At 42.2% G+C, this 26,528-nt stretch overlaps 1 protein-coding gene across 2 annotated transcripts in view; it reads right to left on the bottom strand.

The window, feature by feature from the left end:
• Positions 1–26,528, bottom strand: part of FGD5 (FYVE, RhoGEF and PH domain containing 5) — a 187,226-nt gene that overhangs the window by 18,205 nt on the left and 142,493 nt on the right. Inside the window, exons 6-12 of one of the 2 annotated variants that reach the window (XM_069083865.1) lie at positions 25,494–25,654; positions 23,715–23,871; positions 22,434–22,521; positions 19,171–19,221; positions 17,699–17,757; positions 8,564–8,635; positions 5,369–5,437 (exon numbers count right to left, since the gene is read on the bottom strand). In XM_069083865.1, coding sequence (XP_068939966.1) covers positions 5,369–5,437; positions 8,564–8,635; positions 17,699–17,757; positions 19,171–19,221; positions 22,434–22,521; positions 23,715–23,871; positions 25,494–25,654 — 657 coding nt within the window. The remainder of the gene's footprint in view (positions 1–5,368; positions 5,438–8,563; positions 8,636–17,698; positions 17,758–19,170; positions 19,222–22,433; positions 22,522–23,714; positions 23,872–25,493; positions 25,655–26,528) is intronic. The other variant, XM_069083866.1, reaches the window with a different exon arrangement.

Genomic DNA, 26,528 nt, shown 5'->3' with positions numbered 1-26,528 from the left:
GAAACATGGGCTCATAGAATAACAGGAGCACAGTTATCCCTTTCACATCGCCACTTTTTCCATTACAGTTTTGATATATCACAGATTGGCATAAGAAATTAAGTGGGAAAGTTTTGCAGAAGCCACAGATGATGTGTGAAGACCAGCAGACAGAATAAAATAATAAAATAAATATAAATATTTATTAATAATAACTATTTTATATAATACAGAAATATATATTTATGTATAAATAAATAATATAAATAAAAATTTAAAAATAACAGAATAAAAGTTTGGAAACTCAGAAATGCATAAAAATATGTATAGTATTACATAATAGCAATATATTTTATCTTTTAATGCCATAATAATTCAGACTTTTCTAGCACAAAAGGAGGGTGAAAAATTTTACACGAATTTTTTGACATCATAGGGGTGCCACCCCCTCTGTGATGTGGAAGGATTAACTGTGTATATTTTAAGTTTCAAAGACCTTAGAGTCATCTAGGTCAGTTTTGTAGATGAGGTAACTGAGGCCTGGGCATTAAGTAACTTGACCAAGGTACCATAGTAGTAACAAATGGAGCTGGGATTTGGACCCAGATCCTCTGACTCTAAGTCTACCTTTCTTCCTGCTGACCCCATACATTGATCATAGGATGTAGAGCTAGAAGGGGCCTGCGACTTCATCTAATCTGGTTTAACGCCATCATTTTATAACGAAGTGATTCAGTATCTTAGGGAAAGAGCCTTTGAAGACGATCTATTTCCAATCCCTTCATTTCACAGAGGACAAAATGGGGAAGACTAGAAGAGTTAAAGTAGTTTTTCTAGGGGTCATAGAGGTAATAAGGGATAGAGTCAATATTTCAGCATAGTTTCTCTGACTGCAAACCTCATGCTCTTTCCTATTAAACTATAGCCAGGCTAATAGGTAAGAGACCCAAATTTCAGACCTGAATCTGTCATTAGCCTTCCTTGGCCAATCACTTTCCTTCCTCCAGCCTCAGTTTCCTTTTTTGTAATATGAGGAGTTTGGACTGGGTGATCTCTCAGCCTCCTTCCATTCCTAATATCCCATGACTAAGAACTGGGGTATTTGCCCATGTTCAGTTCTTCAGAGCTCCCCATTCAATGGAAAAACCAGCTGCCCTGGAGTGATGGACAGCACTTAGGGCTTATTCTAAGCCATCAAGGGAGAAAGGAAAGGCACAGATCCTGGCTGCCATCAGCTGCTTCCCAGAATGCCCTGCTGAGCTTGCAGTCTCCAAAGCTGATTTTTTAATTTATCAAGAATGGGCATATTTTCATCTCTTTCCCTCCCATTTTTTTTAACCTGCCCCCAGCGCACAGCGCTGCCATGGCAACTGTGATTAGCATCCCAGGATTTTATTAAATGTTCAGTGTGGCTTTGTTTGCTAATTGCTAGTTGAGAGGTGCTTTTTACTTTCCTCCTTTCTCTGAACCACACACAAAGGGGAAAATGAACCTCTAATCTCCAGCAGCTGAGGGCCTGTCCTGTAACTTGGTGATCAGGGAAAGAAGAGGAATGATGGTTTCCCACAATGGTCACTGTGTCCACAGGCATGTTTCTGATGAAGGGCCTAAGGTCCTTTTCTCCAATATATACCCCGGGGCCACCACTCACTGGGACGTTTGTAGGATCCTGGGTCCCTCCTGACTACCTGTAAGTTTTGCATTTATAATTTCTCCAGCTGGGGAATTAAACAGGAGGGGAAAAACATGGCAGTTTTCTGAAAAAGCATTTTTACTCCATTACATCAGAGCTGGCAGAGACTTTAGAGACTAGGTAGTCCAATCTGATTGCTTTAGAGGGGCAGGAAACTGAGGCCCAGAGAGTGGCAACATGGCACAATGCACAGAGCACTGGTTTGGGAGAGAGAAAAACCTGCTTTCCAATCCTGGCCCTGCCCTTTATGGCATGACCTCAGGCACATCATTTCCTGGCTCTGTGTCCTTTTCCTTCTTTGTCAGAACAAGGGGGTTGGAATAGGTGGTCTCCAAGGCCCTATCCAGTTCTAAACAGCATGACCTATTACTATCTTGAAGGTAAAATGATTTGCTAAAAGTCATGAAGCTAGTTAACGATAGCTCAGAAACTCAAACCTGGATCTCAGCTTCCAGATCCATTCAATGAAATTCAACATACATTTATTTTGTCCCGTAGTCTTTAATAAAGGAAGTGTTAGATTTGGAGTCAAAGAGAGGGTAACTAGGGATATTCCTGGGCCTGGAATCAGAAAAGACCCGAGTTCAAATCCAGTCTTGGATACTAGTTGTAGGAATTTAGGGCAAATCACTTAATCCCTATCTGCCTCATTTCCTCAAATGTAAAATAGGGATAATGATAGTCCTTCATTATATATAGTCTTAATCTTGGTATTCCTGGTCCTTCATAATCTGATCTCACACTCTTTTTCCAAACTCTTCTACCTCTTTTCCTCAACTCATACCATAGGCTTAAACCAGCCTGGTTGCCTCACCGTGGTATTCCTCTGTATCTTCATATTCAGTACAATTTTCTCCTGCTTGGAATTGCCCTCCTACCCTTCTCTGACTTTAAGACCCAGTTAAAGCAGAACCTCCTCCAAGTAGCATTCTCTGACCACCCCAGATCTCAGTAGTCTCCCTTTCCCCTCAACTCCTGCACCACATTCTCTCATTGTATTTTCTTTCACAACCCAGCTCCAGAGTACTGCAGCAGGTTTATTACCCCTTACTCCCCTTCATGAATTCTATGGTCCAGACAAACATAGCAATAGCTGCTCCTCACAAACGGACATTTCCATGTCCTCTTTCTCCCATGCCCAGAATGTACTTACTCCTCATCTCTCCCTCTGAGAATTCTTAGCCTCCTTCAAAGCTCAGCTCCAATGGCATCTCTTCCCTGGGATCTTTGCTGAAACTCCTCTGGCTACCTCCCACCAAAATCCAAAGTAAAAGTTTTATATTTATTATATTGTATCTAATTAAACACACATAATGTTTCTCCATTAGAATGTAAGTTCCTTGAGGGCAAGCACTGTTTAATTTTTTACTTATTTATGTTTTTTTTTTTTATTTTTGGAAGGGGGAAGCTGGGCAAGTGACTTGCCCAAGGACGTTAGTAAGTGTTAAGTGTCTGAGGGCAGATTTGAACTCAGTTCTTCCTGGCTCCAGGGCTAGTGCTCTATTCACTGAGCCACTGGCCACCCCTTTTTTGTTTTTGTATCACCACCATCTAGCTTAGTGCCTTTGTTGACTGATTATCTTGGGTATGAGTCTTGTTTTCCCACCTGAAATGTAACTTTCTTGAGGATAAGGACTGTGTCTAATGTGGATTTCAGGGACTGCTCTAGGCACTCAGAAATACTTGGAATAGCACTTGTGGGGAAAGACTGAATTTGCTGTGAACTCTTAGACAGCCTTTAATAATTAGCCCCTCCTCTCTTTGGTTCTCAGAGCTCTTCCAAACCCTTCTCCCTACAATTTAATATTCTCAGTTTTACAATGAGGTTGCTCTGTCTGCAGCACTCACCCACACTAAAGCCTGAGCTGTGGGGTTGTCTCATTTCTACTTCCCCCAAGTTCAGGAGAGGCTTGACAGAAGGGGACCCCCAGCTGCCCACCAAAGGCTGCCTGTCCCCTTTTCTTCTCACTGTATGACAGCAGGTTCTGTAGAGGAATTCTTGGAAGGCTGAGATCAGAGAGAGTGCCTCCTTGGGGGCCTCCCATGGGTGTGTAGGGATGGAGGGATGGTGAGTGGGAGGGGGTGTGGCTGAGTTAGCCTAGTCTGTGCAAAAGCCTTCACTGGAGCCAAGACCTTAGGGGAAAGTGGGCCAGCCAAACACCAGAAACATCCTGGCAGGAAGCCCCAAATTCAACAATATCACTGGCCAAGGGAAGCCTGATGACTCTAAGTAAGGTTTGACAAAGGTCACTAACACACCCATATAACAACTCATACACACACACACACACACACACACACACACACACACAAAACACTCCTTTATAACCCCAAACTAGCTTAAAGTGGGTCCAAAACCACTTTGATTCTTTCTATTTTTTTAATACTTTTTTTTGGTGGGGGTGAGGGGAGGTAATCAGGGTTAAGTGACTTGCCCAGGGTCATGCATCTAGTAAGTGTCTGAGGCTGGATTCAATCTCAGGTCCTCCTGACTCCAGGACTTGGGTTCAAGGAAAACTTGCATTTGGTTTGAATTCTATTGCAGATACTTATTATCTGTTTGACTCTGGCCAAATCCTTTAATCTCTCTTACCTCAGTTTCCTTATTTGTCATATGAAGGGTGTTGGACTTGATGGCCTTTAAGTGCCCTTCTAATTCTACATCTAGGGTCCCATGACTCCAAGCCTGGCATCCTATCCAGTATACCTTTATTCTCAGGAGAATCCCATCAGCCCCTATTGAATCTTACTTTATTGTGAGAATCCCACAATCTGGATATTTGGTTCAGTCCAAGAGGATGGACAAAAGCAGGCACAGTTGATGGCAAATAAGGAGAGAGGAGATGCTGGTTTGTGTCCTCAGTTTAAGAAGGTGGGGAAGCACAGCCCACTTTTGACAAAGATTCTCATCTATCTAAAGGCTATCCTGAGGGCACTGGAGGCCCCAAGGCAAATCCCTCCTAATACTAAGGACATTTGGTTAAAATAAACTCCAAGGACAACCTTTTAAATGAAAAGAAAGCTCAATTGAGGAGATATGGAGAGATAGTGTTGTTTCTTCTTTGTGGGCAGGGTTCAGGCTTTCCTATCACCCTTTCTCATCATACCATATAGATTTCCCCCCATTTTCCCTCTGGGGAGGACACCGGATAGCTGTCCCTGGAAGGGCAGATCTTCTGGGGATCTTGGAAGTCATTGAGCTCCACCTCCTTTTACAGATAAGAAAATGGAGACCCAGAATGGTTAAAATGACTTCCCTAAGGTCACAGAGCAAGTGTGGCAGGATTGCACACTTTGACTCTCTATCCTGTGTGGTTTCTACCATCCCAGAGGGATTCAATGAAAAGAAAACTGGGTTTGGAATCAGAGGACCTGTGTTCAAAGTCCAGTTATGTGTGACTTTGGACAAATCACTTCTTTCTGGGCCTCAGTTTCCTCATCAGGGAATAGGGTCAGATGACATCTAAGGTCCCCTCTGTTTCTCAATCTGGAGTTCTATGACTTTTCCCCATCAGACCATCCTTCCATCTCAGCTTTTTTCCTTTCTCTTTGGCAGGTTGAGGGGAGGTTTTTCAGAGGATGCCTGTGATTAGCCTGTGACTTTCCAGAAAAACAACACAGTCAGTGCTAGACGAGGGGCACTTAAATAAATGCTAGTTGACAGGCTGACTGGCCCCAACCATTCCAGATTCTTACCAAGAACAGATGCCGAGGGTGTCTGGACTTTCCTGTCACTTTCATCAAAGTCCCTTCTTTCAGGAATTCCTGCAAGGAATAATCTAGTGTTAGCACCTGGCTCTTGTAGTCAGCCACTCAATCCCCATTTTGTCCCAGTCATGTGCCAGAAGACTCATCAAGCAAGAGGAAGGGAGCAAACCTTTATCCTAAATTAGCCACATCTCACTGCACACAGGAATAGGTCTGGGATGGTGTTAGTGATCCTGGGAAGGGTCTGAAAGAGAACTGTACCTGCCTCACCCTCAAAGGACCATTCCTATGTTCATATGCTAGGACTGTACAAGGTTGCCCAGGGCCAACCTTCGAGGCCTGGCTCCAAGGAGCCTTGCTACCTGTATGACCTTAGGCAAGCGCCTGAACCTCAGTGGGCCTCAGTTTCTTCTTCTTTAAAAGAAAGGGGTTGAACTAGATGACCTCTAAGATTTCTTTCAGCTCTAACTCTATGATTCTAAGTCCCACCTCCTCCATGGAGCCTTCATTGATCACCCAACCCTCAGTGATCTCATAGCACTTAATATGTATACTGTTTTTGTGGCACTTAAGTCTCTAATGGTCAGATTGTATTATTATTAGTAGTAATGATATGACATATCATATAGTGCTTTGAAATTTACAATGTACCTTTCCCCAAAAAGACACTAAGAGGTAGGTAGCACAGTTATAGTTTTACCTCCATTTTAGAAATGGAGAAATTGAGGCTCAGAGAGGAGAAACCATTTACTCTGGTTCACCCAGTGTCAGAGCAGAATTTTTCTCCCATAAGACTATGAGCTCCTAGAGGGCAGGGACCTAATGCCATGTAAGTGTCTTGAGGTCAGAAACTATTTAATTTTTGCCTTTTCATTTTCAGTACCAGGCATAGTACTGAATCAGTACAGGCATCAGTAAGTGGCACAGGTTGGCGTTTAATAAATGCTTGTTGATGCATAGTATCCAGGAAGACGCTGGGTATCCAGCAAGCACTCAGGAAGGATCGGCAGAGAGGAAGGCTCTCTTTCTTACAGGCTGAACCTAGCATTTGGTATGAGTTTATCTGTTTTCCCTGTCTTGGCAAGTATCATTTGACATAAAGTGATATAGTTCTGGCTATGGGCCACTACCCAGATCATAAATTCCTCTTCTCCTCTGAATGGAACCTCAGAATATTTGGTACAGCAAGTAAAGGCAACTGAGTAGTGCAGTGGATAGAGTGCTGAGTCTGAAGACTTGAGTTCAAATCCAGCCTAAGATATTAGCTATGCGACCCTGGGCAAGTCACTTAAGCTCTGTCTGACTCAGTTTCCTCAGCTGTAAAACTGGGATAATGATAACCCCTATCTCCAGGAGTGTTGTAAGGATCAAATGAGATAAAATTTGTAAAGTGCTTTGTATAATACTTGGCACACATAGTAGGCACTTAATAAATGCTTAGGAAACAAATAGAAAGAAATAAATTCTATCCTTCCTTCCTTCCTCTCTCTCCTTTCCTCCCTCCCTTCTTCCTCCCTCATTCCTTTCTTTTTCTCTCTCCCTCCCTACTTTCTTTCTTTCTTTTTTTCTTTCTTTCTTTCTTCCTTCCTTCCTTCCTTCCTTCCTTCCTTCCTTCCTTCCTTCCTTCCTTCCTTCCTTCCTTTCTTTCTTTCTTTCTTTCTTTCTTTCTTTCTTTCTTTCTTTCTTTCTTTCTTTCTTTCTTTCTTTCCTTCCTCCCTCCCTTCTTTTTCTCCTTTCTTCCTTCATTCTCTCTCACCCCATCTCCCTTTTTTCCCTTCCTTCCTTCTTTCTTTCTCTCCTTTTTCTCCCTCCCTCCTTCCTTCCCTCCTCTCCTTTTTTTTTTTGAAAGCAATTGGGGTTAAGTAACTTGCTCAAGGTTACACGGCCAGTTATTTCTGGGTGTGGTGCTGAGTATCTGAGCCCGGATTTGATCCAGGTCATCCCAACACTGGAGCCGGTGCTCTTACTCGCTGTGCTACCGGGCCGCCCCCTCTCCTCTCCTTTTCTCTCTCCCTCCCATTTCTTTCTTTTTCTCTTTCTTTCTTTCCTTTCTTCCTTCTTTCTCTCTCTCATTTTCTTCCACCTCCCCCTCTTTCTCCTTCCTTCTTCCTTTCTCTCTTTTCCTCCCTCCCTCCCTCCTTCCTTTCTTCCTTCCCTCAGTTCTTCCTTCCTTTCCTCCTCCTTCCTTCCTTCTCTCCTCCCTCCCGCCCTTCCTTCCATCCTCCCAAAGAGCAATGATGAGTGCATAAGATCATAGATCTAGAACCAGAAGGAATCTCAGAAGCAATACATTATAACCCTCTTCTAAGCTGAGGCTCCAGGGACATGACATGAGCTGTCCAAGGTCCCACAGGTGGTTGAGCAGTAGAGAATCAGGTTCACAAAGTCAGGTCTTCTGACTTCAGATCCAGGGCTCTTTCTGCTCACCCCTACTAGGTTCTAATTAAGCCAAAGTGCTGGATTTGATTTGGGGAAAAGGCTCAGAGAAAGAATAAATGTTAGTTCCAAATATAACCCTGCCAGCACCATCTTCTATTTTCTCTCTCAGCTTCTTTTCCTTAATTGGCAATAATATGGAAATGACACTGTTTATGGTTGTTTGTCAATAGAGTTTTATGCTCACTATTCATAATATTAAAACCAGGTGGATTTCTTTCTCTTAAAAATAAACCACAATTTTTTTTAAACTTATGTGCAGATCTCAGAAGACCTCTTTTTCTTTTGGTCAGGGACCTTTCATGGGGGCGGGGTAGAGAGTGGGGAAATGTTCCCCTTATTTCCCTGCTAGAGCCCACTGATTTTCTCTTCCTCAAGAGGAGGAGAGCCTCTTATGAACTCTGAGGCAAAAATACACATCTACTCCTTTAAAAGTGGAGAACTGCCCACAGGGCATGGATGCTTCTTCCTATGGAAACATGACGCATGACCATGGGTACCAGCCCTGACCCTGGGGAATAAGGCAAGCCACCAGCCCAAGCCCTTTGCCCTTAGTTTCTGGCCCTGGGCCAGGTAGAACAAGAGGTCCTGGCCTCTCCCTCCTCCCCAGGCCCAGAGCCCAGCCCAGCCTAGACCAGTAAACACCACCTGTAGCCAGGCTGGGCTGAGGTCTCACCCTGCAATGATCCAAAATAAAACCGGCCCCCAAACAATGGCCTTATCAGGGGCCTCACCCACTGTGCTTACCCTTCCTGGCTGGAGGAGGTTGTTCTGGCCTCTGACACTGTGCTCAATGTGGACCAACTTCTGTAGGTTTTCCTGAGGGCGAGACAGGAGTAGAGGATTAAAATGGGTCAGAGAGATTAGGGAAAGGAGAAGGGGAAGCCTGATTTTTGCATTTGTTCATTTTTTTTTACTCATATATATATGCATCCAATCAACACTTCTTGAGGACCCACAAGTGTTCTGGGCACAACTGGGGAGAAAGCGATGGTTAAGACATGGTCCCTGCCCTTGTGGAGATCACAGTCTAGGGGAGGACAAGACTTGTACATAATTAAGCATAATACAATTAAGTAGATAACTAATGACCTGAGGGAACTGTAAGCACAGTTCTTGGGGAGGAGGAGAGTTGGAAGAAATCTGAGGTTTCTCTGAGATGCTATTTGAATTAGAAGGGTAGGATTGGTAGGATTTTCACAGGCAGAGATGGGGGTGGAGCAGGGAGACCTTTCCCTGAAGAAGTAATAGCATGGCTGTTGGAAAGGGGTTGGGGAGGAGGAGGGCACAGGTGTTTGGGAATGGTGAGTTGGTCCCACCCTCCAGGTAGGGCCAAGTCAGGACTGCTAGTCTGTCCAACTTCCTGGGCTGTTGGATTGCCAACAAACCAAACAGACTGTTTGGAATGGAGAGGATACTCAGGTATGGGGCATCAGTGGTAGCATGAGCTTGACAGATGGGTAGACACAGGATGGGGACCTTGGTGACCTCTATGCTACCTGGTCCAATCTTCCAAAAATCTCAGACCCAACCTCCTGGCCAAAGGGCACAGGAATCAGTATCCATTCAGAGCTAGAGACACGTAGAAAAAGAAAAGATAGTGACACAGAGAGGGGCAAAGAAGGGCAAAGAGACAAAGACAGAAACAGAAAGAGGCTGGGAAGGAGTAAATGTAGAAACATAGAGAAATGTACAAGAATCAAGATCTAATTATCTCTATAGATGTGCATATGTCTACAGACATAGACACAGAGAGATAGAAACAGAGAGAGTAAGAAAGTCAGAGACAGAGAAAGGGAAAGAATAAGAGAGGAAAAAAAGAAAGAAAAGAGAGAGGGAATGAGAAACCCACAGATTCATCTGTTCATCAAATATTTACTAAAGTTGAGAATTAGAAGTTGCTTATTTGCTTCCTGTTTGACCTCTGGTAGGTCACTTAGCTTCACTGGCCCTCAGTTTTCTTACCTGTAAAATGAAATAGTTGTACTAAATTATCTCAAAATCTTTCAGTTCTAAATCATATTAATCTAAATACCCAGTACAGGTAAAATCCTGTGTTAGTCACTGGGGTAGAAACAAAGTTTAGATTAAACATGGTCCCTGCCCTCATGAAGCTTGTGGTCTACTAGAGGAAGAAGGCACAAATACAGGCAACCCAATATTACGTAGCAAGGACATTAAAGATGTATTAACAATAATACTATTTGAGGTATAAGAGAGGATATTGTTAAAAACAGGAAAGATTAAAGAAGGCTTCTTGAAGGAGATAGCATCAGATTTGGACTTTAAAGAATGTAATCAAGGTTTTGTGAAAAGAACACTGTGTTTGGAGTGAGATGACTGGATTCACAAATCCCAGGTCTGGTACCAATCACTTCATCTCTCTGGGCTTCAATGTTCTTGCTATAATATGAATGTTGGTCAACTTAACTTCTAAGATCTCTTTCAGCTCAAATATATAATCTTATGACCCTGTGTGGGAGAAAGGACATTCCATGTATAAGAAACATCTGGAAAAAGGGTTAGAGATGGGAAGGCATAGGGCATATTTAAATGACAGTCTAATTCAAATGGAGTATAGGGTATATGGAGAACAGTATGAGACATAGATGGAAAGTTAAGAGACTTTGTTAACTAGGACTTTGGATGTCAGAGAAAGAAGCACGAACTTTATTATGTAAGGCAGTAGGGAGCCACTGAAGACTTTTTAGCAGAGGAATGACAATAATCAGATCAATGGAGAAACAAAGATTATTTTAGAAGTAGCCTCAAGGGTGTGTGTTTTGGAATGGAGAGAGTGGATGCAGTAATGCCTGTTTATTGGAAAGTCCAGGGAAGCAGTAATGAGGGTGGTGGCAATGAGAAGAAAGAAAAGTGGATGCATATGAGAGATGAGATAGAGGGGAAATAGATATAATCTGGTAATGATCCCCTCAGTTGTTAGTGGTAATTTCTTCAAATTACCTTGAATTTATTTATATGTTGAGGCAACTCCAAGATTAGAAATTGCAAAGAAGATGCCAACTTGTATTGGCAGAGGAATTTGTTCATCTGGGAATTCATTATATATAAAAAAAAATTGCCTAGAATAATCAGGAGGGCATGAGACCAAGGGAAAAGTAAAAGCATTAGCCTCTATGAAAGGAAAGAAGGAGAGGAGAGAGGGTAGGTGACCATGTTTGAGAAGTTCTGAGGGATGAAGGAGGGTATCTGGAGACATCAAGCAGAAAGATGGGTATGATAGCATTTAGATAGTGGAAAAAAGGAAGAAAGCCCCTTAGAAGCCCATGGGATTTTTATTGGGTGAAGAACTATAATGTAAAACAGAAGGAAAGTCACACCAGTATTGGCAGGTTCACTGGCTTAAAGCTGCCCCAAGGATAAAACATGGTACCAGGCAACACAGAGCATGGGTCCCCTCAAGGTCCCTGCCAAGTCTAATTTCTTAAGGAAATCAAGAGGCTGGAGGGAGAGCCTCATGAGCTGTGAGCTCATGGGCCTCCTCCTCTCCCTGAGTCAACTAAGCATTCCACATGTGGATTCTATTTCTTTCCTTCCCTCTTCCATTCTGTTCCCCTCAGCCCTGCTCCTCCCATCCCCTGCCTTCCCAATCTCCCCTGCTTGGGAAGCTGACATAAAGGGAAGAGGGATTCCATAACTCAAGAAGCTACTTAAGAGCTTGGTTAATAGGACACAGATGCCCCAAGTACAGCGACATGAGCACAAAATAATGCTAGATTGGTGTCCTCCAGGAAGCACCAAGATGGTCATGTCATTACCCAAAATGCATTGCTACTGAAGACAGGTGATAGCAGCCAGCGCCTCTCAGAAGAATTTGATGGACTCCCTATGTTTGCAATGCAATTTCTAATTTCCAAAGCCCCTTTACAGCCCTTCTCTCACTTGAGGCTCAGAGATGGTTTGTATTTGTGGCATAATTGGATCCTGAAATCATGTTTCCTGCCTCCAAGTTCAGTGATTTTTCTATTACACCATTGTGTCTACTTTGCCTTTCCAAGGGGAGCAATAAATGGGGGACATGTGAGGGCAGATGAATGGAAAGGGTAACATCAGAAGAGGTAGATGGGATGCATAGTGTGGAGACAGGTGAGTGCCCTGCACCTTATGGAAGCTTCTTTATACTTACACACACACACACACACACACACACACACACACACACACACACACACACACATACACTCACACATCTCTCTGTCTCTCTCATTTCTATCTCTCTCTCCCTTCCTTCCCTGTCTGTCTCTATTTCTCTTTCCCAACCCTCTTTGTCTCTGTCCATCTGTCTCTTTCCCCCTCACACATACACATAAAAATAGCTGAGCTTTATAGAGAGTGTCCCAAAAGTCTTAGTGCAGTTATAAACTTTAATATCTGAGTATAAATCTTAGGAACTTACAAAAAAACCCCTACCATTTGAAAGGTTGAGTATTTAAACTTGTTTTACATTTGTTTGGTTATGAGAATTTTGAATAATAGGCTTTTAACTTTAATTTTTCAAAATACATAGCTGTGTGTCATTACGTTATGTGTGGGACAGCTTCTGGATGACCCTTTCTCAGATCAGTGACTTGGGAGAGGAGGTCCATTTGTAGACTTTTCTTGTGGAGTCATATCACAACAATAAAAGCCTCACTCTTCGGATAATCTTAATGGATTATTTGGATAATTTTAATTAAGATTCTGAATGCAATCCTTTCAGGCATACAGTAGCTGATCAAAGTTGTAGCAGTTTGAAAATTGACTAGTGCAGTGTATAGTGTGAAGAGAGAAGTTGGACTGAATTTTAATAAGAAATATACCAATATGTAAAATTTAAGTAATTACCCTTTCAATTTTGGGGGGGTAAGTTTGTAGCATGTATATTTCCAAAGTTATTGACACTTAAAACTACACCAAAACTTTTGGGACACCCTGATTTACAAAGGGCTGTAACACAACACATTAGACCTCATTTGCCTCTCAGACCAACCCTCTGAGATCAGTGTTGTTACTTCTTTTTTACAGGTGAGGGGAATGAGGCTCAGAGAAGCCTTGTCCAAGGTCAGTCAGCTACTAAGTATTCTAAAGTAGGATTCAAACCCGGTTCTTAGGCTCCTGGAGCTAAAGCTATCAGAGGTGATCTAGTCCAATTGCCTCTTTTTACAGATAAGGAAACAGAGGCTTAGGGAGGTGAATGCATTTGTCAAAGATCACACAGGCGCAAGGCACGGGAGGTGAATTTGAACCCAGGGCTTTCTTCACTGTACCATGATGCCTCTCCTGACTTAGTTACTCCACTGCCCTCCCCATCTACAGAGACAGGCAAACCCTGCATCCTGGACATTGTGGTCAGGAGCATAAAATTTCTTCTTGGGAGAAATGATGGAAGGTTTGGTCTGAACAGCTCCACAGGTATAAGCAGTGGTTAAGCACTGTTTACCACTTCTTTCAAGTCTCTTAATTACATTAATCAGAAGGTGTGCATCTTCAGAGTATGGATTGCATCATTCTTTGTATTTTTACCTCTGGAGCCCAGTACAAATATCTGGCACTTAATAGATGTCTATTGATTGATTGGAGGGACCTCTCACCCACTAATAACAAATGTGAGAGGACAGAGGGAGAAATAAAGACTGGGAAGAGACTTTCCTAAAATGAAGTCCCTGATAGGGTTAGGGCTTGAACCTGTCTCCTGACTTCTAGTCCAGAATCCTTCTTTTTTTTTTTCAGAATCTTTCCTTCTAACACTGACTGAGTATCAAGTGTCTCCAATATACTGGGCTTCCAAGTTAAAGAGAAACCAGAATGGAAGAAGGAAGTGTGTAAGGGAGGAAAGCGGAGTGGGAGAGACGATGTCGGTCTTTTCATCTGAAGGAATCCCTACAACATGATGGATGAGGCCATAAGGAGGTTGGATATGCTGGTGAAAAACCGGCTGTCCCTTCTGGGTGATAAGTCGGGGTTCATAAATGAGCCCCCCCAGGACAGATTTAGATTGTGCTCAAGGCTGACATCAGCATTGACCAGACCATCAGTGGACCTCTGCCTCTGTCCTAGCCCTGAACTATAGCTGGGCCTTCATACTCAACATGGGCACCAGAAGCAGACTCTCTGTGGCTAGGTTGGGTGACCTTTGTTCTGCCTTGTCAGGAGAATAATAAGAGATGGTACTTATTGCTCTAATATCCATTATCTTTTTAATCTTCATGATAAACCTTCAAGGAAAAATAACGAGGCAGCTAGGTGGTGCGGTAGGTAGAGCATTGGCCCTGTATTCAGGAGGACCAGAGTTCAAATCTACTCCTAGACACTTGCTACTTACTAGCTGTGACCCTGGGCAAGTCATTTAGCCCTCATTGCCTTGCCATTGAAAGAAAGTAGCGCAGTTTTCACAGATGAGAAAACTAGAATGGAGATTGAGTAACTTTTGGACTTTTCCAAGGCCACACAAGCATAAAATTTATTGGACCATGGCATCATGTCTTTAGAATTAGAAGGAATATTTCTAGTAAAACCAAGTAACCTCTTGGTTTTACAGATCAAGAAACTGGGTCCCAAAGAGGTAAAGGTCATGAAGGATGTAAATGGCAGAATAGACACCTGAACCCTGGGAAGACAAGTGGAAAGATATTCTGGAATTAAAGGACCCAGGTTCAAATTCTGCTTCCTACTACTGCTCAGTTTTCTTATTTGTAAAATTGAGGGCTGGACAAAATAAACTTTAACATCTCATTCTATGATCATATCTATCAATGTGTTTCCATTTCACTGAGAAGGAAAATCAAGCTTGTGGGTAAAAAGGTGGTTTGTGTTAATGCCAGAGTTGGCACTCAAATCCAAATCTTGGAACTCCTCTGTTGTTCTTTCCAAACAACTCCATTCAACAATCCATCTTAGGGGTATAGATTTATAGATGTGGAAGGATCTTAGAAGTTATCAATTCTGGGGCGGCCAGGTAGCACAGCGAATAAGAGCACTGGCTCCAGTGTCGGGATGACCTGGGGATCGAATCCCGGGCCCAGATACTCAGCACCACACCCAGAAATAACTGGCCGTGTAACCTTGAGCAAGTTACTTAACCCCAATTGCTTAAAAAAAAAAAAAGAAGTTATCAAGTCTAATGAAGCCTCCCCTTATTTTACAGATGAGGAAACAGGCTCAGAGACGATGACTCGCCCAACTTCACGTTACAAGTAACTACATGAGATGAGATTCAAACCCATGTTTTCCTGACTCTGAGTCTGGTGCTTTATCCATTAGGTCAAAGTGCCTCTATCTAATCAATTGGTAAACATTTATTAAGTGCCTATTATGTGTCAGTCACTGGGGGACACAGAGATAAGAATGAAACATTCCCTGTCTTCAGGGAGTTTCTGTTCTGTCAGGAGAGACTATACAAGAAACATTAACTGTGCACCGGACTAGTCCTGGGCTAGGTACTGCGGTGGGGAGCAAAGCTGAAGATGATATGGTACCTGCTCTTCAGGAGATTACACTTTATTAAACAGTACTATTTTCCTGGAGAGCCCTGCTGCTCAGCAGCCCCTTACCATATATTGACTGAGGGGAATGGTGGTTCCAAGAAGATTGGCTACATCTGGCTCAAGCCTAAAGGGAAAAGGCTGGTGGTAAAGGTCTGAGGATAGAGAACATCACTGGGGAGTGAGAGGACAGAAGAAAATTGTAGAAGTCCTTTGAAAAGTGAAAAATGATCTGGAAATGAGAGGAGGCTTGAGAGAGGCAGTGTAGTTTGGCTTCAGAGACCAGTGTAGTTTGAAAAGCATAATAATTTGGGGGCAAGAGGGACCTGTGGTCAAATCCTGCCTTTGCTGTGTGACGTCAGGCAGGTCATTTCCCCTTCTCTAAGACTCAGTTTCCTCATCTAAGAGGCAGCTGGGTTGTTCAGTGGAGAGAGAGCTGGGCCTGGAGTTGAGAAGACCCGAGTTAAAATTTGGTCTCTGATACTAACCCTGTGACCCCAGGTAAGTCACTTAACCTCTCTTTGCCTCAGTTTCCTCACCTGTAAAAGAGGGATGATAATTGCATCTACCTCCCAGGATTGTTATAAAGATCCAATGAGATAATATTTGTAAAGAGCTTATCACATAGTAGGCACTACATGAATGCTAGCCATTGTTTGTTATTATTTTTATGAAATGGGGGTTAGAGTAAATGGACCCCAAAGACCCCTTCTGGCTGAGGCATTCTAAGGCTGTGATGTGACAGGTGACTTGAAGGAGCAGCAGTTTCAGTGCTAGAAAGAGAATGAGGAAGAGGACCCCAAAATCCTAGAACTCAGCCTTCCCAGCTGGCCAGGTGACCTCTCAGAAGCCACCTGTGGTTGCCCGTAGGCCCCAAAGACCTTTCAGACATGTCAGAATGTAGCCTCTGAGACAAGTGGTTTAACAGGATCTGCAAAACCTGGCCCATCTCACTAGCAGATTTGCTGACAGATCAAAGAGAGGGCTGGGGTGGAGAAACTGTTCATCTTTGAGAGCTGGGGCCAGGGAGGGGAAGAGGGACTTCCCAGCTGTGCACAGCTGGCCTGGAGGACAACGGGAGGCTTTTGTTTCCTGGAGAAACTTCAAATATCAACCAGGGTCAGTGCCAGGAGAGAGTCGTTTAGCCGCTGGCTGCTCTGGCACTTCTCCTGGGGGGCACTGCCTGGCATCCTTGCCCTCACGCATGGGAGGGAGGAGGTCCCCTTGGCCTTGATTCTTAATGGGGAAAATCCAAAAGGATCTCAGAGGTGGTGCCAACCTCAGGCTCAGTGGGAATGATGAGAGGCATCCCATCTGTTCCCCAAATGCTTGCAGTTGTTGGGAGTTTGCCTCTTTGAGGAGGGTTGGGAATATCCAGCTCCTTGTGCCTTCGTCCTGTGGAGTTTGGGCTATGGCTTTGGCTGGACCTGGCACTCTCAGATGCTGCTTGGGGCAAGACAATGTGGGCTAAACTCGGAAAAATCCTGCAATGCCAAAGGCCCAGCTAATCACTCAGCAGGAAAAGAAACTCCAGCTTTGGGACACATGGCGAGGTTACGTGCTCTCCCGATGGTTTTGTGGTCAGGGGAGCAAGAGAATGATGTTCATGGGGGGATTAGAGAGGGTAGCTAACCCAGGGCTATGTTGGGACCTAGGAAACCAATACACTTCTCTCCTGCCTCCCTTATTCAACAAGGACACAGTTCCCTCCTGCAGCTGAGGGTGTTGACATATTAGGTCAGACAACTAGGGCCTAGGAAAACCAGATTTTATTCTCAGATTCATATCTTTTAGGATATTGATTCTTTTGAATGAAATTAAGTATAGTATAATGAAAAGTACACGAGTTGAGTTCTAATTCTTCCTCAGATATTTATTAACTGTGTGACCCTAGATTGGTCACTTTAACCAGTCTCAGCCTCAGTTTCCTCACCTGTAAAGTGGGGTTAATAACAGCTCCTACCTCATGGGGTTGTTGTAAGGATCAAATAAGATACTATATGTAAAGATATTTTTTAAACATTAAAACAACACATAAATGTTAGTTATTTAGTAAAAGTCCCTTGAGAGAATTTCGATGAAATTTTTTAACTCTACATTTTATATACACCTATACATTTTATACCTCTCTATGAGCCTGGTCATATAGGCCAGTGCCTTGTCCATAGTAGTCCTCAATAAAGAGCTGTTGGTTGACTGACTGATCTGAAGCAATCTCTTACTCAATCTCTGTTTCTCTGCCAGAAGGGGATAGATAGAAGGCCCCAAAGCTTCTCTATCCACTTTCAGAGAAGAATTCCTTGACCCCCAGAGCTATAACCCCAAGCTTCTGGGACCATTACACCACCTCATTTTGAAAGAGATTTTGCCAGGAGAATGGATAGGGATATCTGGGACTTACCCCTTGTTCCATGCTATCGTTAGCTCGATCTGTGACTTTGGAGATGAGGGCCAAGGCATCTGGGAATGAAATGGAGCAGAAGGTGGGTTATATGGGGTGGGGGTGGAGGAGGGTTTCATGACCCTCTACTGACCAAGCAAGCTCAGGGTAATTACTCTGCCTCTCTCCTGCCCACAGAAAATGACAACAACTCTCAGTGTCTCTGCCTGGGAGCAGGACCATTCCAGCTGAGTCCATTAGAGTCTAAGCAACTTGAGACCAGGGACTATCTTTTGATTTTCTTTGTATTCCCGGTATCCTTTGTATTCTTAATACTGTTCCTGGCACATATTAGGTGCTTAATAAATGCTGGCTGACCAGCCTACCTTGGGTTCTTCTGTGATTCTTCTGTAGTTATTACTTGGGGCCCCCTCGTTGGGCCTACATCGAGCCCTCTGCATGTCTAACACCATTCCTAGGAATCAAGCTCTGGACTTGGTCTGGCTTCCTAGAGTCTCAAAGACTCAATAAGAAGAAGCTGAAACAGATACAAAGCTCTTGGAGGACCAGTAAAAGAGAGCATTTTGAATTTTCTCAAGCCTTACCTCCTCCTTGAAGCCTTCCCCAAGCACTCCAAACATTTTTCACCTCATTTTCCTTCTGTCTAATTTTCTATATGTTCCACATATATGCACTCTTATTTTTATAGTTCTTTAATCTTTCCTGAAGGGATACCTGGTCTCTACTAAAATGTTCCTTGAGAGAAGAAAACATCTCCTTTTGTAATCCCCTCAGTGTCCAGTGCTTGGGACATGGAAGGTCCTTCGTAAGCACTTTTTGAATGAGCATGACAGAATTCTCTGGCGCAGAGAATTTGGGATGTGTGGTCCCAGGAAGGTTCATCCCATGCAGGAAGAATGCCAGAGAAGTGGCCCCTGTCTTCAGAAAGCGCCCTATCTCATTCAAGGAGACTTCAGAGTCCAACTTGTCTTTAACATTGCCTTACCCTGTGATGTTTGGGCAACCCAGGTGAAGAAGATGATATCACCAGATGATGAGATTGTGCCAAAGACACGAACTAGAAGTTGTCATAACATTGGAGGAAAATTGTCTATTTTTCAGTGATCAAGCTTTCCATATTCAAGCCTGCCTCCGCCTCAAACCTTGGCCATGACTTTTTCTTCCTTAGGCTTGGAAATCATCTCAATCCCACCACACTTGGGAATTCCCAGGTTTCACATGATTCCCTAAAATTGGCTCAGACCCCTGGGACAGCAAAGCCCTCAGCTTGTAAGGAATAATTTGGGTACCAGAAGCTAGTGATTTCATGGGTTCCTAGTGTGTTTTGTCAAGGAGTATACATTGCAATTGGCAAAAACTCAGCCCATGCCAGGAGGGAATGTCAGGTTAACTGAATCAACCTGGGGAGAGGAGGAAGCTTTGATCTAGTTCCAACCTGGAATGAGTCTAGTTTCCATCTCTCCTGTACTTACCTTGGGTATTTTCATACTCTGCTGAGTCTGGACAAAGGTTATTCAAATAATCTGTTGGAAGAATAAGAACCAAAAGGCAAATTTACTTCCCAGGTGAGCTCAATTCCCCAATTCTAAGGTCGGCAACCCCATATTCTCACTCAGAGCAGAGATTCAAAGGCAACCAAATTCTTCCAACTGAAGGATAGAATTCAATTCAGTTCAAGAAGAATGTACTAAGTGTCTACTCTGTGCAAAGAATTGTGATAGAAATACAAAACACAAATGAAGCAGCCTCTGCCTTAAGGATCCTATATTCTGCTGGGGTGTGGGAAGGAGGGAGGGGATCATAGATGTGTGCACTTCGAAGGAAGTATGTAAAGTTTAGTATGAATGGAGTATCCAACCTTCCCATTTTTATTAGCCTAGAGAATCAGCATAGACATCTAGCACCAACATCACTACCCTCCTCATTGTTATTACTACCATCAGCTGAGATGACTGACACCATCCACAATCGACTTTGATCATCATTACCAGAGTGTGGCCTCCTCTGCCTCCACTGCCCTCACCTCACCCCATCATCTCCATCATTTATTTCATTGTTACCATGTTCATCGTTATGATTGCTGTCCTCACCATGGTCAGCAGCAGCAAAAACACTTTATGAACCATTAAACATGATACATAAGTGAGGCATTATTATCACTGTCCTCCCCATAACCACCAATGTCATGATGTCAATGGCATAACCATCTTGTTCATTCTCACCATTGCTGTCACTGTAATGGTGCCCATTGTCACCACCACCCTCAACAACATCATCTCCATCACTGTCACCATCATCAAGACCATACTCACTAGCATCACTGTCACTATAATGGTGCCCATTGTCACCACCACCCTCAACAACATCATCTCCATCACTGTCACCATCATCAAGACCATACTCACTAGCATCACTGTCACTATAATGGTGCCCATTGTCACCACCACCCTCAACAACATCATCTCCATCACTGTCACCATTATCATGACCATACTCACTAGCACTGTCATCATCCCTATCATCATTCCACCATCATACTTGTCGCATTCGCCACCATCATCATCACCATTACCAATATCATAATTTCTATTATTCTCACCATCATTACCACCCCCATTATCACACTTAGCACCATCACTATCATGCTCACTATTGAAACCATTATCACTGTAACTTTCATCATCATTTTTGTTTGTCATCATCACTACCACCATCATCCCCAGTCCCATCATTGCCGTTTCTGTCATACTCACCATCATCTATATTACTATCATGACCATCCCCACTATTACTCTCCCCAACATCCCCATCATATTCACCATCATCCCTGTCATCACTTGTCATTCCTTTTGCTGATGTCATCATCTAAAGACAATGTTCATTGAGTAGCTGCTGTGTGCATAGAATGAGTGAAGATGAAAATTTTTCTGCCCTTGACATTTTCAGAATGGTCTTTGCTTTGGCCTTTTCCAAAGCATGTCTCACCTTCTTTAAATTTGGATTTTAGTTTTGCTCTTTATTGGCTACTTCTGGGATGAATTAGCCCTGGTTTCTGGCTTATGATGTAAGGGAAAATGCTAGAGCATAGGTCCAGGGTCTGACATTAACTACTTGTGTGACTGCAGACAAGATATTTTAACTCTCTGAGGATTGGACCTGTTTTATCATCTGTAAGGTGGGGGAAACAATACTTATACTACCTACCTCACAAGGTTGTTGTGGGGATAGGACTTTGTAAATCATAAAGTGCTATAGGATAGCTCATATTCTTAGATAAACATGAGATGTAATTTCTTTTCTTCCAGTGGAACATATTGGTTGAATATAGGTCAGACATAGAATTAAATTTCACCTGGAATTGATTGTGATTTTCATGTACTCAGTAATACGATGCAAAATGCCAAATCTGCCATGATGTTGACAGACTTTTTTCTGGGGCTCAGGGGCAGAGTCTAGTCTCACAATATTCTCAGCTTCTCCTCCTCTTCCTCTCAACTTTAGCCAGGAGCACAGATGGAGGACTGGCAAAGGATCCTTAAACCAGCCTCTGCTATCCTCCTAGCAGCTTATTAGTGGGCTCAGAGCAAAGACAAGACATATCTTCTATCCTGGATTCTCTCTTCCCCTCACATGCTTCCTGAGCTCCTTTCAGTGACCTCAGATGGGATTAGCCAGCTCCCCCACCTTACTTAGCTTCAGGACTATCTCCTTCTTCCCAGCTGAAGTCATTCCCAGATAAAGGTCAGACAAAGGCAGGCAGGAAAGAAACACCATTTTACAGCTAGGTGGTGTGGTACTGTGGTGTCAAACTCCAATAGAAATGAGCCCCATATTGTCTTAGAAAACTACAAATGGACATTATCTAGATTGTATGTTAATTTTTTTTTTTGTTAAACATTTCCTAGTTACATTTTAATCTGGTTTGGCAGCACTCAAGACTTTTATGAGTGAGGACAGGGAAAGAGGAGTAAATTTGAAACTTCTGGTGTGGTAGGCAGAATGCTAGACTTGGAATCAAGAAGACCTGAGTTTGAATTGCACCCAAGATATTTCTTTACTAAGCAATCTGTTTAACTTCTCTCATTCTTAGTTTCCCTTTGGTAAAATGAAGATAATAAAAGCAACTACTTCAAAGGATTGTTATGAGAATCAAGTGAGATTTTATAAATATATATAATTTGAATAATATAATAGATAATGTAATATAATAAATAACACGTGCCAATGTAGAATAATATATGCATATATGACATATGAAATATATGTATAATATATGAACTATATTTAATACATGTATTATATTAAATATAATACATGTCGAATATATTTAATACATTCATGTATAACATGAAATACATAATATATGCTAGTATAATATATGAAATATGTATATATGTCCCTATGTAAAATTATATATGTCCATAAAATATATGAAATATATATGTGGATACATAAATATATGTATATATTATGTATATACACATACTCACACACACACATATATATATATAAAGCACTTTGCAAATCTTAGAGCACGACATAAATGTTAGCTTTTATCATCATCATTATCCTTGAGTACAAACCAATTAAATTTGCTGCTGTAGCTACTCCCAATGGCAAAGTCTGCTTCCCCCCACCCACAATGCCCCCTCGCAGCCTGCACAGCTGCCCTGATAGGACCTCTTCCCTTCCTGGCCCACCATGCCCACATTCTAGGTGACCTCCCCAGACCCACCTGTGAGGAGCACTTGATACTGGAAGATGTGTTCTACCACCTTCAGGAGCTGATGCTTCACACCTTGGCCACCACTTTGAGGACTCTGCTGGTCAAAAAGAGAAGAGAGAAGAAACACTCTGGTCAGTCTCTGGTGACTTCTGAATGAAGGGTTTGCCTCAACGGTCTCTGGCCCCCATGGATTCCAAGATGAACCCCCTGCATGTATCTCCTCACTCCAGATCCACATTCCTCCCAATCCTCCCCTCTTTGAGCAGCTGTGATTTCATCAGAGAAGCCTTTCTAAAGCTGAGTCGACAGTCTTAGAGAGTTTCTGTGGCCAAACAATCCCCCCCTTTCCCACAACTGACCTAGTGCCAAGCCTCAGAATCCTTCCAACTTATCAGGACTTATGGGAGCTTGGGCCCTTCTGGCACAGGCTCTGGGAGCCCAGAGTTATCTCCATGACATGGTGAGGTATCACTGAGAGCTTTCAACGGAGCCTTTAGCCTTTTTTAGAATCTGGCTCTAAGCTCAGACCCTTTAGGGAACCTTCCCTGATTAACCTGCAAAGTTCCAGTCACTATGCTATATACACAGTTGACACAGTGTTCATTAATATTTATTTTCTGACTTGTGGCCTCATGTCTCTTTTGTGGTGTAATGGTTAGAGCATTAGATTTAGAATAAAAAAAGTCCTGGATTCAAATCCTTCCTCTTAGACATTTACTGCTTGACCCTAGGCCTCAGTTTCCTTCATCTGAGAAATGAGAAAGTTGGATCTATGATCTGTTCCAGTTCTAAATCTGTGATGCTATGATGATAATCCATGATCTATTGGCCCCATCAAACTGGAGAGAGCTGAGGAAAAGGAAGGACGAGGAGAAAAGAAGTCAGTAGCTTATCTTTCCTCAATCCTCAATCAGTAGTTCCTTCCCTGTCTAAGTTCAGATGGCACATCCAACAAGAAGATATCAGAAGGGACTAGACAGTGTGCAGGGTTTAGTGGAAAGAGAACAAAACTTGAAATGAGGAGATATGGGTTCAAATCCTAGCTCTAACATTTATTAGTTTTGTGAGTTTTAGTATTTTCCATGGCTGAGACACTTTTCTAAGCCTTAGTTGGCTCATCTGTAAAATGGAGGTATTAACACTTGTATGACCTACTTTGCAGGGCTAAGGTGCTTTATTGACTTTAAAACACAACAGAAACATGAGTTATTACTTGTAACAACAATAATAATGGAGGTGAGCATAGAGGTAAGCTGGGGAGGAGGAAGAAGGGAAAGAGAGGGCCTTTACCTCAAATTCCCGGAGGGTGGTGGCCAGTTGGGAAGACTTGATGCAGTTTCCATTGAGTAAAGCCAAATTCTTATCAAACTTCATGATATAAGCCACATGGTGGTCAAATTTTGGTGCCCGGGTGAGGAAAACATCAGCCACCTTTGGCTGCTCCTCCCTGAAGACATGTGAGAAAAATAGGAGTAGGGGAGAATGTGAGTAAATGGTTCAAGAATTACCAGCAAACCCCTCTTCTTTAACACACCATCTGATTTCCAATCACCCTACCTTAGTCCTGTGGAAGGTTTCCTGTCTTTCATGGGAAACTAAGCTTTAATCCACTGGCTTTAGTGAGGTTCAGACAAAATAATGTATGGAAAGCGTTTTGTACACTTTAAAGCATGTAGATGTTAGCAATTATTATCATCATCATCTCATTCTTCTCATTTTGGAGGATGGTATCAGATAGATACAGTCCTAGAACAAGCCACTATCCTGCTATTATTATTTTAGATTAATTTTTATATTGATATATTGATTTATATTTTATATACTTATTTATGTATACACAAATATATTTATTTATACTTATATTTATGATTATTCTTTTCTATTTAATGATATGTGGACTATTAGACACATCAGTAAAAATAATGTTTTTTTTGTAAGTGTGAAAAATACTAAAATGTAAACTCATCTTTTGCTGGTTCACTGCAAGCATCCTTGGTACCACTCTAGTAGCAAACAGAATGGTGAATGATAAGTATTTTGCTTTGTTCCCACATGATTTTAATTTCTTTTGCTAGTTCTCAATTTTTTTTTTAAAAAAATCTGTTTTTTGTACCCTGAAGATTATGAGAATTTGGTAGCGTGATATAAAAATAGTGTTCCTAAGTTTTCATGCATCAGTTATATCTGGGCAATTGGGGCAAAAGTTTGGTCCATGATAAGGGTTCACTTCCAGTAACAGGCATTAATTGAATTCCCAGGGATATTTTTTAAAATTTCTTTTATTTTCAATTCACGGAACAAAAAAGACATTTCCATAACACAGTAAAATAGTTGGCATTTGTGGTATGGGAATTTGTAATCTGTCACTCCATGAAAGATAATGAGCTTCTGACGTGTAATTCTAGCCATTAGGATGTCTTCCTAGGTATTCAGTAGGTACTAAATTTTTGCAGTCTGCCATGACACATTAAAGTTTCCGTGGGTTTCTTGTGTCTGTCAGCTGCATTGATTACTAAATCTGGGATCCTTAAAGGTAACTCTCCTGTAATTTATTATTATTGTTGCCAACATTGGCTTGTACTTCTGGAAAAAGGTATGGCTCTTTTGTCTTCCTCTTCCCCTTTCCAGGGATGGACTCAACTGTTTCCTCAGTTGTAAAAAGGAGGGGTTAGACTAGAGGATCTTTGCTTCAGCAGTGGACAGACCCAAGATACCTTCCAGTTCTGAATCCTTTGAAACCCACAGGGTCTTGCTATAATAGTTTTGCTTTGTGTCCTAGCTTAGCAGAGCTGTGCCACTCCATGCATCATCCTATCCTAGGATATATGGTATATGGTATATATTAGAAAGATCAGGGGCTGGAATTTGTGGCCATGTGCAAGTCACTTCATTTCTCTTTGAATCTCAGTTTCCTCCTCTAGAAAATGGGGATAATGACATTTGTATTACTTATATTCCATGGTTCTTATGAGGGAAGCTATTTGTAGAGGACTCTGTGTGTGTGTGATCATTATAATTCAAAAGCATGAGCATCAGAAAAGAAGACTGGGGTCAAGACAAGCTACTCACCAGTTCAGTATTCTCTCTTCCAGTTCACTCAGGATCTCTTGGTGCAGTTCATAGATGGCTGGAAGTTCACTCAAGCCTTGTCGCAGCTCGCTTCTGGCTAGTGATTCTTCATTGTCCTCTGTTTCTTCACTTAGGGCTTTTAGTATTGCCTCATGGAAATCCTGAAACCCAAGACAGCTTGTTAGCAACCTAACAGAGCCAAGGTAGTCTCTGTGTTGGACAGATATATCTTTTTGGGTTCCTGGGTGGGGTAGCTGAAGTAATACTCTGCTGTGTGACTTTGGGTGAATAACTTAACTTTTCTACACCTGAACTTCTCCAGCTATAGGAATTTGGATGAATCCCCTTTCTCTCTCAAAGGGGTGAGGTAGGTAAGAGCTCATTGGACAAACACTGAATGAAAATATGATGCATAGTTTTCAAAAGAAGAATTGCAAACTATCAACAACCATATAAAAGATTACTCCAAATCACTAATAACAACAGAAATACAAATCAAAATAACTATAAAACTTTAACTCATATTCAGCAAATTGGCAAAGATGGAAAAAAATGGAACTAGCTAATGTTGGAGGGCTTATGGAAAGACAGGAACATCAATATACCATTGGTGGAGATAAGAATTGGTCCAGCCATTCTGGAGGGCCATTAGGAATTATACTAAGGAAGTTACCAAAATGTCCATTCCCTTTGACCCAGAGATATCACTCAGAGCAATAGCTTCAACAATGTCATAAAAAAGAAACCTAATATACAAGAATATTTATAACAGTACTTTAAAAAATTAATTTATTTAATTTTAGTTTTCAACATTCACTTCCATAACCTTTTGAGTTTAAAATTTTCTCTGCCTCCTTTCCCTTCCCACACCCCTAGATGGCATGCAATTTGATAAAGGCTCTGCATATACCTTCTTATTAAATACATTTTCACATTAGTCATATAAAGAAGAATTAGAATGAATGGGAACAACCACAAGGAAAAAGAGGGAGGGAGAGAGAGACAGAGAGAGAGAGAGAGAGAGAGAGAGAGAGA

The sequence above is a fragment of the Petaurus breviceps genome, unplaced genomic scaffold, assembly GCF_028583685.1.
Source record: "Petaurus breviceps papuanus isolate PSGF00001 unplaced genomic scaffold, PetGlider_PUasm1.0 174, whole genome shotgun sequence".
In the NCBI taxonomy this organism is placed as follows: domain Eukaryota; kingdom Metazoa; phylum Chordata; class Mammalia; order Diprotodontia; family Petauridae; genus Petaurus; species Petaurus breviceps.
This window is presented reverse-complemented; position numbering and strand designations above follow the sequence as displayed.